Source organism: Phaethon aethereus (genome assembly GCF_964289735.1).
Source record: "Phaethon aethereus genome assembly, chromosome: 4".
Classification (NCBI taxonomy): domain Eukaryota; kingdom Metazoa; phylum Chordata; class Aves; order Phaethontiformes; family Phaethontidae; genus Phaethon; species Phaethon aethereus.
This window is the reverse complement of record NC_138578.1, coordinates 32,644,664-32,660,398: the sequence shown is the minus strand read 5'-3', so window position 1 is coordinate 32,660,398 and position 15,735 is coordinate 32,644,664. Positions and strand designations below refer to the sequence as shown.

The following is a 15,735-nucleotide window of genomic DNA, read 5'->3' as shown; positions in this document are numbered from 1 at the left end:
CTCTCAGGGAAAGGGGATGCCAGGTATCGCTGAAAAGTAGAGACCTGAAGGGGTTGGGACGAATCTCAGTCTGCTTCTTTCCACAGCAGCACGAACTGCTGCACTTAAGGGGAAGATTCGCTGCTAGAGAAGAAGATTGATGGTTTCGTGCAGGTTTTCCAGAGGAAGAAGTAGCTTTCAAGACCACCAGAGTCTATATGAAAGCAAACTGATGTGGAAGCACTGGGCTTTACGATCTGAACCTATTCCTTTGTGCCCCAGCCCAAGCGTGTGAGGTGCAGTGCAGGTTGCCAACTGTTAGTGCTTCTTGTCTCCTGAGGGGTACAAAAATGAGGGGAAACATGCTAAATTATTGTGCAATGTCATTTCAGAGGGGGGGAAAAAGAGGGGCTGTGAAGCATTTCTTTTGGAGCTTCAAGATACTGTGTCTAGATTTGCAGTGCCAGGCTGGCTCCATCCAAACCTGGATGGGAGATGCTTATGAAAGAGAGGATAAAATGGTCCAAAAGAAGATAGTTAAATTCTTTCGCATGAGTAGTGGGACATCCTGAATCCTATTTCCACTGTGAAAGTGGTCAGAAGTCTTGTACAAAGAATAGAAAAAAAATGAAAGTTAAGCCAGTTTCTTTAAAATAAGTTTTTAAAATGAAACTTTTATTGTTTCAAATGAGCTTTTACTGGAGCGTTTTTCAGTAACATTGGTAGTTTTGCAAAGAATTTTCTTGTGGTTAAAGTTCTTTTTCAGAGGATGAATGGTTTTGATGAGTACTTTTTTGACTTTTGATGATTTTTCTATCCTTGCAGTTGGTATGCAATAAGTATTTCTTTGAATAAGGAATGCTGCCCAAGAATTGCAGTTAGATTGACTCTGTTTCTATTCTAAAGAATGGGGACAAGAAACCTTCCGTTAGTGTCGTGCTGGATTGATTTAATTTAAAGAGGGAAGCTGCTTCTCTAAATTCACTTGTGTTTATCTTCTTCATGATACTTTATTCCACAGAATTTTACTCTTTCACCCAAATTGAGAGGATTGATCTGTGTACACTTCCTCATTTAAATGTTCTTTTACTGGGGATTAGCTGCCACAAAAATACAAATATCAGAAGGCAGGAGTCACTTTAGTGACATTTGGCATAAATTTGCCTCATTATCGAGACTGCCACTCAGCTACCACAGATCTAAGTTTTTGAGGAACCTGGAGTGCTTTCATGTCTTTTCTGTATATGACCTTCACCGGTGATACTCTTAAAATAGTCTCCATTACTATCTGCAGCATTTAGTTGTCATAAAATAAATGTGAAGCTGGCATAAAAAAAAATGGTTCCTTACCTTTCAAAGGTCTGCTTTGCTGAGATTTTGTTGTTGGTGGTTTTTTTTCCTGTTTCTCTTCCATCTGAAATTAATGTTAGCTGTAACGAGCCTGTGGTTCAGCTGCATGTCAGTGATCACCGTGATCCGCTGCTTTTTTAGTGCTTTGCTGTGATTACCTGGAGAAGCGGCTGGCTCCGTTCTCCCACCGTCCTCAGACACTGTACCTTTGATTGGCCTCTGTTCTGTTTTGCTCTGGTGGTTATTTTCTTTCTTGTAACTTACAAGCTGCATTTAATTAAAATGGCAAAATGTAAATGCACTGAGCACTGGAAAAATTCTAACACAAAGGCAACCTCTCATTACAGAGCTCTCATACCTGAGTAATTCTTCTAATTCCTGATGAATTATTCAAGGTCTGCCCAGTGTAACAAGCAAACGTGTGATCATGAGGCTTTTCTCAAGAAGTTGGTGGCAGGTTGCATATGAGGAATTAATGCTTTTCCTGATGAAGTTTTATCTGGAGCAAATAGACATGCCTTTGAAGCTGATATGACAATGTAATGAAAGATAAACTTCATACTGAAGAGGAGATGAGGCTGGGATTTGTAACCGCTTCTTTCTTCCCGTAAGCTCCCTGGTGTTTCATTTCCTGCTGCTGTTCGCTCCTGGGCACTAGCTCAATAACGCTTTTAGAAATGATTCCGCACTTTTCTGTTTGAAGAAGTACGAAGAGTAAGTTTCAGTGTTTGTCAGATAGTGCCCCTTGAATTTAAATAGCTTTCTATAGACCCTGCAAAATGACATCCTAAAGGTTATTATTTTATTAGTTGCTTGCCTTGATGACTGCATAGAGTTTTATCTATATAGGAATTTTTATTCTGTGTTTTAATACCACCATGGGAATCCAACTCCTGTCACGCACCGCAGAGAGCTGTTGGTCAGTTTTGTATTCCGCCTCCCCGCTTCCATGACTGCATTCCACTCTGAAGTTATGCAGACCAGCCACACATGCTGGCCTGCAAGGGAGTGTGAGGCAGGAAGCTCCAAAATTGTACTTCAGAACTACGGAAAGAGAGAACCTCTCAAAAGAGGTTTTGAGAGAACTGTATATTAGTGGGTCTTATTAAACAAAGCTGAAATGTGAGATGTTGTTTCACTGGGTTCCAAATAGAAGTTAGACAGAATTGTGTCGTTTGTGAACAAAACCAAGACTTGAAACCTTTGTCCCTGGAGGAAAACAAATTAGCAAACAAGAATTTCTCCGAAGGCAGATCTGAACTTCATTGGCCTCTTGCAAGGGGATTATGGAGATCAATGTGTTTCTGTTCCCTTCTGCTGAAAAAAATCTCTGTTCTGAATGCCGTCAAGCTGTTTGGCATTATCTGACAACATGAAAATCTAGATTTAAGCTTCCACCACAAATTTTATCTTTGCCTTTTCCCATTTCAGAGTACAATACCCACATTATGTGTATTAGATGTCACTTGTATATTTGCAAACGTTCGTTCAATTTTGTTCCCGCTTCTTCATTCCTAATTTAATAGCAGCCTTGGCGAAGCTGTTTTGTAGAATGGAGTACAGCCCTCTGCAGGCTGCAGCTGCTGCATGCTTGCTGAATGTACAAAGGCTATGTCAAAAATTTCATTTCTGTATTTATCTATGCCAAAGTCTCAGGTCCACGCTGATAGGCGTAGGGCTAGCGGCCTCGGATGGTGTTTTTCCCCTGTGCAGTCAGTGCAGTGGAATGGTCCATACTGGAGAAGATGACCCCCAAAGCGCTGTATGGAGCAGGTGATTAGTCGGTGCTCTTGACTGGGGTTAGGTCAGACCTGGAGTCGCTGCTGCTGTGCTGCAGAGGAGTCTGTTTCTCTTCAATGTTTTCTTAGCTAAAACACAACTGACAACTTCATAGGCAGGGAAAGGTGTACAGCAGAAGGAGGGGAAGGATGGCACCTGCCTCGTAATGGAAATGAGTAGGAAAAGCGTCACCATTGTGCCACCAGAGCGTAGGCACAGGGTATTCAGAAAATGTGCTTCCTCAGCATTATCTAATAGTTTTCAGATTTTTTTTCCAGGAAGTCAATGTCACTTTAATTATTTGAAACTTACCTTAAAAGCCGTGTTGTTTGTATAACAAGTAACACATTTTATGTATGATGAAAAATTTAAAAGGTTGCAGGAAAAATAACTGCCAGTCCTCTTTAACCTCTGCGTACATTTTTTCTTTCATGAGGATTCTTCGTATTTCTTTTAAGGAGGAATTCAAAAAGCAGAAAAGATATTGTCCAAGAATTCAAGTATGAAAAATTGCAGTAGTTGATTGTTGTTTACTTACAATTATTTTTTTTCTGAAATTTACAGTTTTCTAGACCTAGAAATCTGTTGGTAGAATGCTGGAGTTGTACACAAATACAGTATTCAGCCTACTCTGCATGAACGGGTTAGCTGTAAGAAGAAATACTATCCACATCCGTGTCGGCATAAAATATGTGCATATGCAACCATGTAATGGCTTTAAATGCTTTCCTTATATAACTCAGCTGGGTTTTGGTGGAGTCATCAAAGATAAATTTTAACTAATACCTACAGGCAGGGCTTCAGCAAATAAAAATCTTGTAAATGCGCAGTGATAGAAAATAGAAATATAACGGCCTTACAGAAATAGATTTACCATCTATATGCTGATGGCCCCTATTCTGTATAATAACTCTTTTTACAGTAACTCCTTTGGAATTGCTCACAAAACTGTGAAGTCAAGTCAAGCATTTCTGTCTGGTTCCGTACCTCCCAGTTTCACTTAACAACCAGTGCAACGCATGAGTTCAAAATACCCTGATGAACAGCTAACAGATTCAACTTTGCCTGTAATTTTTTTTTTTTTTTTTTCATGTGGCAATAGTCATCAGATACTCCAAAACCCTTTTTAGGCTCTGTCATACTGACAGGCGGGATGCCACAGGGAAGGAGACTGAAGTGTCAGTTCTCCACGCCCTGGCGGACTGGAAAGCTGGGGTTGCTGCTGAATGACAATCTGCTGCCCTCCTAGAAAAGCCTCCCTGGTGATCCTGGCTGCGCGGCCGTGTGTGAGCAGCATCCAGAATTGCCACCATCCTGAAATGTTATTATCTCAACACAAAAAGCCAATATAATGATGTGGAAATGTAGAATCAGAGATGCAAGTAGTGAGTTATATATATCACAAAGAACCGTTTCTTTTTCCAAGGAGATTTTGCTTTCATCTAGCCCCATAATTGACTGACTGTAAGCTCCTTAACTTTGTCTCATAATGCAGAGCCGGAATTTTTGCTGTTCATTTTAAGGCCCAAAGTGGAAGTCTTCAGCGTAACTATTGGAAAGCCACAACATACGTGCTTCTTACAGTGAGAGGGAGAGAGAGAAGGATATGGATTTTCAGTTGACATTTTGTTCTGGAATTCCCTTCTCCTTTCACACAGAGCATCACCCCCTTTTCATAGTATAGGTACCCCTTATCTGTAGGTGCAAATCTCTAAAATATCAGCAGTGTTCCAGATATGCTACACTCCAGCAAAATTTTGTTCTTAAATCTTTAGGCTAAACCCAGCCTTAAAGTATGTGAAAGGTCCATGGGCAGATGGTTTAAACTATGAATCTCAGAAGAAGAATATGCTAAAAAGGGAATCATATGCCTCCTGAGCTGCCATATAACTGATTCCCTCTTAGTGAAACAGGTTTTTTTATCATATATAAAAATTAAGAATTGGAGACAATTCAAAAGTGATGTCACTGCTAATGGGAGGACTGAACTGATAGATTTGCAAGGAATGATTAAAGAAAGCTATATCCAGCTCAGCTAAGCAACAGAAAGGTTCATCAATAATTGAAAGATGTCAGCCCCAAAGTGAGAGTATTTAGAACCGCAGAAGGAAAAATAACTAGGAATGATATAAGAAAGTTCTTTAAAAAAAAAAAAAGAAAATAAGTAAAAATAAAGACGTTTAATAGCAATGAAATCTGTTAGACTGAGGAGTAGCTCCATGAAGAGAGTGATTGCAAGTATGACAATTGCAACTTAGGTTTGCTCCACGGATTTGTGTGCCCTAGATTTGTAAATGGATAGGGCAAAAATGCTAAAAAGGATGTATTTTATTGCATGGGGAAATTATGTGTTGAAGGTAGATGGCTGGGATGATCCCTTCTGGCTCTTCAATCTCTTTCCTGCCCAGTGCGCTTTAACTGAAGCTCACTGTGATCTTATCTATGAGAAGTAATATCTTTGTGGGAACCTGAACTGTGATATTATCAGGTCTGCTCTAAGGATCTTATATATACCACTTCATCACAGATATTATTGACAGTAAGTGCTTTTACCACTTTTATGTATTCTCACTGTGAGTTGTTTTACAGCGAGGCAGACAAATCAAGAGACTTTTTCCTGACCAGCTGATAAGTCTCTTTCCAAGCACTTAGGTGAATTCAATGCACTAGGACATTAAAAGGGTGGGTTAGGACAAAAGCAGGTGTCAAAACATAACCCTCTGCTCTTGCCATCGCCTCAAAGGTTATCACCCCGCATGTAAAATTACTTGTCTTTTGAACCCCGCTTTTCCTTAATTCCTTTGTTTGGAAAGTCCACCTGATCCTTTTCAGGGTTCATTTCTCCCCTTCTGATCTTCTGCTTTTGTCTCCTATTTCCTTCCCTTGCTGTCTGCACATCATGAGCCTTTTTCAGGCTGAGTCATTATCCTTTTAAATGCTCCTAGGAAGGGCTTTTTTCTCAGTCATGCTATCTATTTCTTAGCCAAGTGGTGCTTGTAGGAAGATCAGAATAACCCAAGCTAGGAAGAGCTCTGTGAGTTGCAGTGCCTATAAGACAAGCATACAAGTTGTATTGGTTGTTAACAGCGAATTCACTTCCACCCCTTATTCCTTGGCCATTTAGGTAGACCTAAACGTCCACCGGGAGGAAAAAAAAAAAAAGCATTCTTGACCATTTTCACAGCCTGAAGATTAAAACTGACCCAGTCCTGCATTTGTGTATGTGTGTACTTTGAAAAGAATTTTCTTTATCCTGCCAATCATATGGAGTCCACAGATAATGTGACTCCCTTTCTGCTCCAAAATCTGCACAATTCCTCCCTGTACCATGCATATGAATGGAAATATTCCCTTTCTAGGTCTGCAGTGTCTAATTCAGATTGATTATGCGTGAAAAGGAATGTGTCCCAAATGCAGTCGTTCCTTGTGCACTACATCTTGTGAGCAAGCAGCCTGTGGCTTGCTTCAGTAACTGTTATATGTAAACAGTCTTTAAAAACATAATCTACATTGTCAAAGCCTAATCTAAATGATGTACTGACATTGCTTAGTTTGATATGCTGACTTGGTTTTGAATTCTCTCTGGATTGCCTGGCCCCAGATGGCCCTTTTGTGTTTTGTTTACTTTTTACTTAGCTGTCACATATTTATTCCCATTAGATGTACAAAGTCAATGGGTTCAGCCTAGTTTTACAGCTTAGTTGGCTAATATGGCATAAAGTACTGAGTGAAGCCAAGCAGAGGGTCGGGGGAAAAAAGCAATGTGATTCTTCAGGTCTGACACAGAGACCAACAAAACAGAAAACTGGTAAAATATCTGGTAGAGCAGCTAGTGTTTGTTTCCCCCCCTCAGAAAAAGATGATTTGACTGGAAAGTAGAAATTCACTGAAATAGGGAAGGATTTGTTTAGATTTAATTTCTGTTTTTAAAAGCTTGCTTCTGAATAAATGCTGAAAATTTGTATACATCCCATATATTTAAATGAAAAGAAAAACCTGTATTTGTTTCAAATGTGAATGGATAGTAAAATGTTACTTTAAAAGCTTTTCAGTATAATGAGTTGGTTTGAATTCATCTTAGCCAAACAGTTAAAATGGCTTACATGATCTTGCTGTACTTAAGTCTTTGAAGATGCATGAAAACCCTTTATACTGAGAAAAATAATCCCAAAAAATCTAGTTGGTGTGATCTTGCCCACAATGATGCACAGAACCCAAAAGACAAATGGGTGTTCATGACATCTATAGCAACCTGAAGCATGACTGAAACGTGGACCATCTTGAACAGTGGTCTTCCATCTGGATAGCCATGCTATCCTCCCACGCTTCGCCCAATCCGAATACCTACCTTCCCTCTAAATGGTTGTTTTTATGGCTCAAAGAAAAAACTTAGTGGGGAATTCGGGGTGGAATTTAGCATTGATGGAAGGAGCCTGATAATTTCCTTTGTTCTCTGAAGGGGGACAGTAGAGTCCCTCCCTGCGTGGCACTGTTTCACTGGTGGCACGTTGTTCTCAGTTCACGTGTCTTCCATTTCTGCTGAGGTCCTCAGCCAAAGCAGCGCACGGCACCAGCCATAGTGCACTTTTTGTGCTGACAGCTGTTGGGCACCCAAACTTCACTTGTTTTAGAGAACACACTGTGCTGAAACGGCCACATTTTTAGGTGCACTGACCTCCTTTTGGGCTTGCCAGTCTGTAGTGCTGAGCTCTCCCTCTGTTTACTGCAGGTGAAATATGGGAACTACGCCTTTGTATGGGACGCAGCGGTACTGGAGTACGTGGCCATCAACGATGCCGACTGCTCTTTTTACACGGTTGGGAACACTGTTGCGGACAGAGGATATGGGATTGCACTGCAGCACGGCAGCCCCTACCGAGACGTTTTCTCACAAAGGTAAGGGTTTGGAGAAGGAGGAGTAGGTCCTCAGTTCTGGACCCTTCTCTTGATTTAATGTTCTGTGAAGGGAAAACATCTTGTGCTTGCAATCAGAGGCATTTATTTCCTGGGAGACACAGGATTGTTCCCTTTTCTAGAAATTGTGTTAAAAATACTTTGTGTTGCTCTTATTTGAATTGTTCTTGTTTCTTTTGGGAAATATTAATGAGGGAGGCTGAATGGCATTAGCAGGAAAATGAGGAAAGCGTTAATTCACTTGTTACAGGGGGAGAGCATAACTCAATGCTTCCTGCTACAGAAGCCTTGTCTTAAAGAGAAAAAGGTAAACTTGGACGCTGATGGGAAAAGAGAAGGAGATGGACAAGAACATTTGGTGTTTCAGTTAAAAGGCCCCTGTTAGTACCCAAAAGCTTAGATGCTTAGATCCCAATACTAACTGATCTCTTGGGCTACAAACATGAGATCTCTAGAGATGCTTCTGGTACTGTGTTTCTACTAGGATTAGAAACACTGAATTAATTATATGTATTGTGCCTTTGCAGTATTTGTGCTTCACTTTAGTATTGATTCCTAAATCAGGATGTGTGTTAAATGTAAAAAACAACCAAACATTTAAAAAGTGTAATATCTGCAGTCTGGCTTTTAGGAGAAGACATGGGCTAATCTCATGATCCTTTTGAATTCTGAACCTATTCTCTCAACCTGGTTTATAATGGTTTGTAATAGATGCATGTAACAAAATTTTACAGGTGCTGTGATGGAATTTCTTTTGTGTTGTTGCCATAATGAATGTGAACCGTTATGTCATACAAATATGCTTCATTCTGGCTATTGCCTTTGCCTTCAGTCCATAGAATGAGGTAGGGAGAAAAAGTAGTCAATAAATAACAATATGCAGATTCAGAGGAATCACTGTCTGCTCACACATACTGCTTGAATTCTTTGAATCTGTTCTATGCTGGGAGTGATTTGGCTGAAGTTTGTGCTGACATAGCAGTAAGATAATACAAAAGTTCACAGGATCAACAAAAATTTTAATTTCAGTGAAACATATATATGCTTTATATATTACAATTAGCATTATAGGCAATTGTTTACTGAATACTTTAATACTTTAATATTCCAGCCATGACCAGGCTGGCTCTGCTAAAAATCGCTGGCTCTGTAATGTTTGAGGTCTCCATGCAAAACAAAGGAGTAAAATTTCTTCCTGTAGTCTTTCTAAGAAATGCTTCCAGCTGTTAGAGATCTCAGGTGCTAGTCAAGGTGTTAAGTCATCCTCTTCAGAGCATTACCCATGTAAGCTTCAGTACAAAACTTTGAAGACATAGGGGAGTTTCATAGGCAGTGTCTTCATTACTAAATACAATGAACCTGCCAAGTGGCATGGCATGGCTCATGCCTGCACGGATGAGCATTCTTCATCCCTGCCGCCACTGCTCTCCAAGTCAAGGTGGATGTATCCAAACCATGTCTTAGGGACTGCTTCTGACATCATTTATATACTTGTTACAGTTCTCAGTACATGGGGGAAATGGTCACAGCTGGTCATGGTAAGCAATTATTTTCTTCGTCATAGTATTCAGTACCTGGAGAGGCTAGGTTACATCTTCTTCTGATACACTTCTGATGCCTTCAGCTACTTCTGGGTCATTGGTCTGTGCAGGCCTGACATTTCCAAGTACAATTTTATTTCATAACACAATTTCAGCATTTCAGTGTATTATTTTATCTTGGAAATGTAGGAAAGCAGAAAGAAGTATAAAAATTTGCACATATATAGCTCTTTTTATCTGAGTATCTTCGAAACAATATTTAAATATTAGCATCTCTCAGTGGAAAATAAATGTCATTTCCATTTAATGCTTAGGGAATCCATAGCATAAGGAGACTTAAATGAATTCCCAAGGTCAGATTTTTTTTGCCTGGTGGAATCAGGGATCATAGGCACTCAGCTCCCCTCATTTCCCATTTCCTGCTATAGTTATCAGACTTCAGGTGGGTGAAGAACGGGATTATTTGTGAGATTTTGGGCCACAGGAGGGTCTGGATGGATACGCAAAACTTAGCACTGATGAGAAAGTAACTTGTTACATTATCAGGACTAATGGTTGAACACAGAAATTGGAATTTGCTTGGAGTGATGCTACCTACTGGAGAATTTAGAGAGCCTGAGATATGTATTCTGAAAATGTGTGTGCTGCCCCTTAAATGTTTATTTCTGTACTATAAAACCTTTTTATATTGCATTTCTAATTATGTCCATAAATATAAATTTACAGTTTGAAGCTGTGAAACACCATATAAGAAACAAACACATGAAAGAGAAAGCATGCTTACAAGGTAGTTTACAAGGTTTTGTTCTAACAACCCTCCAGTACTGTTCCTTATGATTACTTCAATGTAGTTTTCGCAAATCATCCTTACTTTTCTTCTTAATGAAAAGGCTGAACAACCTTCAGCTGCTGCAGCCTGCATGTTAAATAGAGAGGGAAATAGATTTCACTGGGTAGGATTAGCAAACGTTCGCATGAATATTTCACATTCTTTAATGCAGTAGGGAACTGGTTTGAAATATATTGGCATTTCTTGATCTTTCCCCAAATAAATATATTTATGTGAAAATACAGGGCTTCTTTTTCATGAAATTTCAAATAAACCCATAAGCTGTGCAGTGTTAAATCCCTAGGGTGCAGCTGTAAAAGGTCTGGCAAGCTTACAGGAAATTTTGGTCTCAGTGCAGGAAGCAGGGGCATGAGTTTAAGGCTTTTCATTACCTTTTCTGAACATTCAGGTGATTCCCAGAGAAACAGGAAAAGAGATAGTGAGGTGTAAACACCCACCTCTTCTCTCCAACGCTACAGGGCATGAGTTGCAGTCAAGATAACATTGTGGTAAAGTTTAGGCATTCAGGATTTCCAGAAACACTCTATGTCTTGGATGTCTGTTAGGTTGTTCTCCAGGGGATTAACACACGCAAAACACTGTGGCCTTTGGGGACTGCAACAATATTCACCGCTCGGTGAAGCATTCCAGTCTCTATGGGAGTTTACCCGTCAGGCTACTTAAGAAAGGCATTAAACCTGCAATCAGTTCGAAATGCTGAGGCACCAGCAAAACACATCTCTCTGAAAACAGGTGCTTCAAGTCCATCCTGAAAATAGTTGTGTGGCTGCAGCACAAGTAATATAGAAAATAATATGGGTAACATTTGAATGATGGACCTGTTGTAGCATCCTGATGACTTCATTCACATGTTGCAGCTCTTAACAAAGACGTCTGGCCATGCCATTGGGCAGCCAGTTGATGGGCTCGGGTAGATTGTTGCCCACTTTGCCACTGAGACTTAACCTTCTGAGCACCAGCAGCCTCCAGGTAGCGGGTCAGTTTTCTTCCTCTCTCTATTTTTCTTTCAAGGTAATGACAGGAGCTTTAATAACAGGAACTGCCAAATTGCCTAGGAGAGTTTGAGAGGATGTGTCATTTGGTTCATAAGGAACTGTATGATGACACTAAATTTGACACCTGTTAAGAAGTCTTTGCAGCCCTAAACTTTAAAACTGCCATTGCACCCCTGGGAAGTATAAATACAATTACAATCTCTTTTTAGAGTATTTTGTAGGCTGGCTGTGCTTCCTACAATGCAGCAGCAATGGCTCAGGTGCTGCGCTGGTGGCTGGTTTCTGGTGGGGGTCAAGGAGAGGGTGGCAGAAAAGTGCTCGGATCCCGCTCACGTCCCCTCTTCCTCTGCTGGCTGACTCTCTTCTTCTGCACTGCAGTCCCGCCACGCAGCGCGTTAGAGGCAGAGGGGGAGGAAACACTAATTTCAAACTCAACAGAGGCCAGCGGACGGCTTTTCACTTGGCAACTAGAAGCTGTCAACACTCAGTACCATTGAAAAATCAAGCTGTACTTATTTTGCGTTCCTCATATACCAGGAACATCCATGTGCATTCTGCCCCAAAGTCTTCACTTTTATTTAAAAGGATACAGTGAGAATTAAAAAAAAAAAAAAAGACAAGTCTGCCCTCAGAGCCCACCGTGTGGGGGACTCTTACTTGTTGTTCGTCAGCTGTGTTTCCCCAAACAGCACTCACCCCAGCCAACAATAAGCTTACAAACACTGGAAGTTGTCTGTGCACCAAAAGAAGCAGCAGCAGTCACATACCTCCTGGTGTTCATCTGTGAGCGTGGGGTATGCAATGGCACCATGTATAGAAGGTACAACTGCCATATAGCTTCCGCAGAAACCTCAGACTGAATTTGGCATAAATCACAAAAGGTTGCAAAGAATTTGTGTTGCAGCTAGAGAAGCCAGTCAGTTCTTTCTGTCCTGGGAGAAAAAAGAAATGGAGACTTATAACGATTTTCCTATGGCAAGCCTAAAGACACTTCACTAGCCGCAAGCATTGCACTTTCAGATGCCCAAAACTCTGGACATAAAGAGGTGAGCCATCTTGTAGCGTTGCAGGCTCCCCCTTAACAAATCATTGGGATAGGCTTTAAATGGTATGGATTTTCTCTTGTCCTTTTTTTTCCTGCTCGTCAGCAAAATCCCGAGTTTTAGAAAGTTCCTGCCCTGTGTCATAAATATGTGTTCTTCCTGTCTCCTTGCTATTAATTCTCTCTCCTTAGGTTTTAATTCTGTGTCTTCAAGGTCACTGATGTCCAAAGACTCCAGCTCAAAGAAAATTACTTCCTTCCTAATTACCTTGTTTTCTTTTTCTGAGTCCTTTGGACTTGGGATTCCTTTGAGGAGATTTCCCGCCCCCCCTTTTTTTTTTTAATGAAAACCCAAAAGAATGTCCCTTACTCTATGATTTATCTTTTACCAGCTGTGGGGAAAATAAGAGGTTTGGATTACATCCTAACCCTGAAGGGGACTGACCATAACTATCTAATTGGATTTTTCACGATTAAATAGAGTGATCATCTAAAGAACGGTGTATGCCTTAGTAAAAGCTCAGCTTTGCTTTGCCTCTGTTATTTGCTTAGAATTGAAATACTGTTCTGAGCTGTATATTCTGAATAATAATACAGCAGCAAAACAAGTAAAAGCCCCCCCGAACCTTTTTCTTACTACTCTAGAAAATTAGAAGACTCTGCAAATTGGGAGAATCATTGGACTTGAAGCAAACCCCTGAATTTAAAAGGAAAACTTTAATTCTTAGGTACTGCCCTTAGATCATTTCACAAGTTCATATAACTGAAATTACATTAGAGGGAAAAAAAAATCTAAATTAATTCCAAATTTCTGAGCAATCTGACATGAGAATCCAGTCTTAATTGATTCAGATACAGTCACTGTTAAGAAAAGCCTTAACAGGCTTAATAACAAGATAGTTTCTCAGATGACCAGGATACTAAATAAAAAATCCTATAGTAACACACCAATGTAATATTTCTTGACTACCCAAAATAACACAGTTTATCCTTATTTTCTGTTGTCTACATTAGCCTTGTAGGAGTGAAACTGAGAATTGCATTAGGCCCTAGCTTTCAAAACATGTCCACCTTCCTTTCTCCTGACCCAAGTCCTCCAAGATAAACCACAAACGGCCTTTGTGCTGGGAAACTCACCGCGTGGAAGTGCCATGTGGACAGCCAGCCGCCTGCCCCGGCGGAGCCACAGGGTGGTCGCGTTCTGCACGGCTCACTCCTGGACCACCGAATCCAGGCTGAAGACTTGTAAACTCAAATAGATCATAAGAAAACATGTAGCTTCATTCTGATTTAAAAATGTGGCATCCATTACTTCACGTAAAGCCCTCACAGTAAGCCTGTGTCCCGCCACTTTTCTCTCTTCTTTTTTCTACCAAGACCATGACCATCCATGACTAAGCTTACAGTGTTCTGTAATCCTGTACGAGCAGATTGCTAATAGCTTTCCTCAAGGACAAGATGATCTGACACTGTCCCTTTGCATCCTACTCCACTAACTGCCTAATGCAGAGCTGCAGGTTTTGAAGATTCCTGCACTGTCATCAGAAGTGTTTCCTGGCTTTATTATCCATTCTCATCTCACTTGCTAGCAGGGGCTGCTGGCTGTAGGACTGCAGAGAAGCTGTGGCTCCCACACGTTGCGTTGTGAGAGCAGGAGAAATGGCTTTGTAAATTCCTGATAGTGTGCATCTGGTGCTTGCAGGTCTCACAGTAGAGTCATGGTTAGAAGTTGAAAGAGATGGAGACATCTACAGAAACAGAAGCTTTAGCAACTTTTTAATATGCTGTAATATTAACTGATGAGGCGGGTTAAAAGATTCTGCAGCAGGTTTGAAGTTTATAACATGCACATAATAGAAAAGTAATTAATGAAAACATAAAGGCAGCAAGCAGATTAGTGGGCTTTGTAAATACACCGTAATATTAGTTGCTGGGGTAAGTTAAAGGATCCTGAAGTAGCAGCACTGACATGAAGCATGAGAAAAAAAGTCATAAGGGAAAGGCATTAGACCTTCTTGCCTTCGTACAGCATAGATCTATGAGAATCAGAGAACTGCCTGCTGGCTTTGTCAAGGGAAGGCACCTCTGCATCCAAACGATGCTGTGGTGAAGGAGTTCTGCACATTGGAAAAAAGGTGCTATGAAAAGGACAGCTTCATGCCTTCTCTTTTTCCTAACCAATGTTCACCTATAGAAAGGGCACTGCATTCAAAGTTTCAGAAAGGCAAACCGCGTAAGTTGTTTGTTTATGCATATTAACTCCCCATCATTACCCATGAACCATCCCAAAGAAAACAGTCTAATTATAATGTGTTAAATCACCAGTAGATATCGCTTTGCCAAGCTATTTCTTACTACTTTCTTTCCACTTCTATAGCCTTATGCACCACAGACTTGGCACGTCAAATGACCAGATATTACCTAGCAATGTGTGTGCAGTACAGTCAGTGGAAGCAGTGTTGTTCATCCAACTATATGGAAGCCATGTTTCTTGTAAGCTGAGTTGTTTGTGTGTTTTAAAGTTTTATAGAGTGAGTAAGTCCATGGCTGCAGAATCTGAAAGCGGTTGCTTATAACTCTGATGACAGTAAAGGTAAAAGAAGTCTCAGTGAGTGGCCTCCCTCCAAGAACTTGCCTTTTTATGAATTCCTAGAGAAGAGATTAGGTTTACAGTTAATGCACACTTTCCTGTAGTACATTTTTTGTTTTCTGGCTAGCTTCTCTTATATTTCTGTGCATCAGTCTCAAGAGGAGCAAGTTTAACTGCTCACTCTGACTCAGCTGGGCAGCAATCTTGCCTTTAAAGCCGGGTGGAAAGTGAATGCAAAGCTTTCCCTGCAAATAGGAAGGATTGGGCCATGCAGCTGTCTTGACAACAGAACTCTAATAACCACAAATAAGGGTTTAGTGCACCTACCCCATACCAGCACTACCTGCCAAAGGTTCCTGTCTCTTGACCTAAATTGCTCAAAACACTGGTCAACCTATTTCAGTTAAAATGAGCAAGAGTAGCAAAACAGTAGAGAATAATAGATCTTTCCTAACCTATTTTGTTGGCTTAAAAGGTAATTAACCTTTAGCTGGACCATAAAGCTAGTCTTCAGCTGGTCCTGTTTTCCAGATAAAAATGAAAGGCTTTTGCCTGAAAATAAAACTTGTCTTCAAAGCTGAAATATGCCCTGGTAAATAGTGAACTTGATGGTATGACAACTGGAGGGATTTACCCATGCTCGAGCTAAGAATTTTGCTTCCGTCTGTGGAACTGTTGCATCAGGGGCTACCTCA

The 15,735-nt window shown here is 40.6% G+C and overlaps 1 protein-coding gene across 2 annotated transcripts in view; it reads left to right on the top strand.

Annotated features, from left to right (window-relative positions):
* Window positions 1-15,735, top strand: part of GRID2 (glutamate ionotropic receptor delta type subunit 2) — a gene marked incomplete at its 5' end in the record, with an annotated part of 737,620 nt that overhangs the window by 661,259 nt on the left and 60,626 nt on the right. For both annotated transcript variants that reach the window (XM_081999455.1, XM_081999454.1), the window contains one exon: window positions 7,838-8,004. In XM_081999455.1, the coding sequence (XP_081855581.1) occupies window positions 7,838-8,004 (167 nt within the window). The remainder of the gene's footprint in view (window positions 1-7,837; window positions 8,005-15,735) is intronic.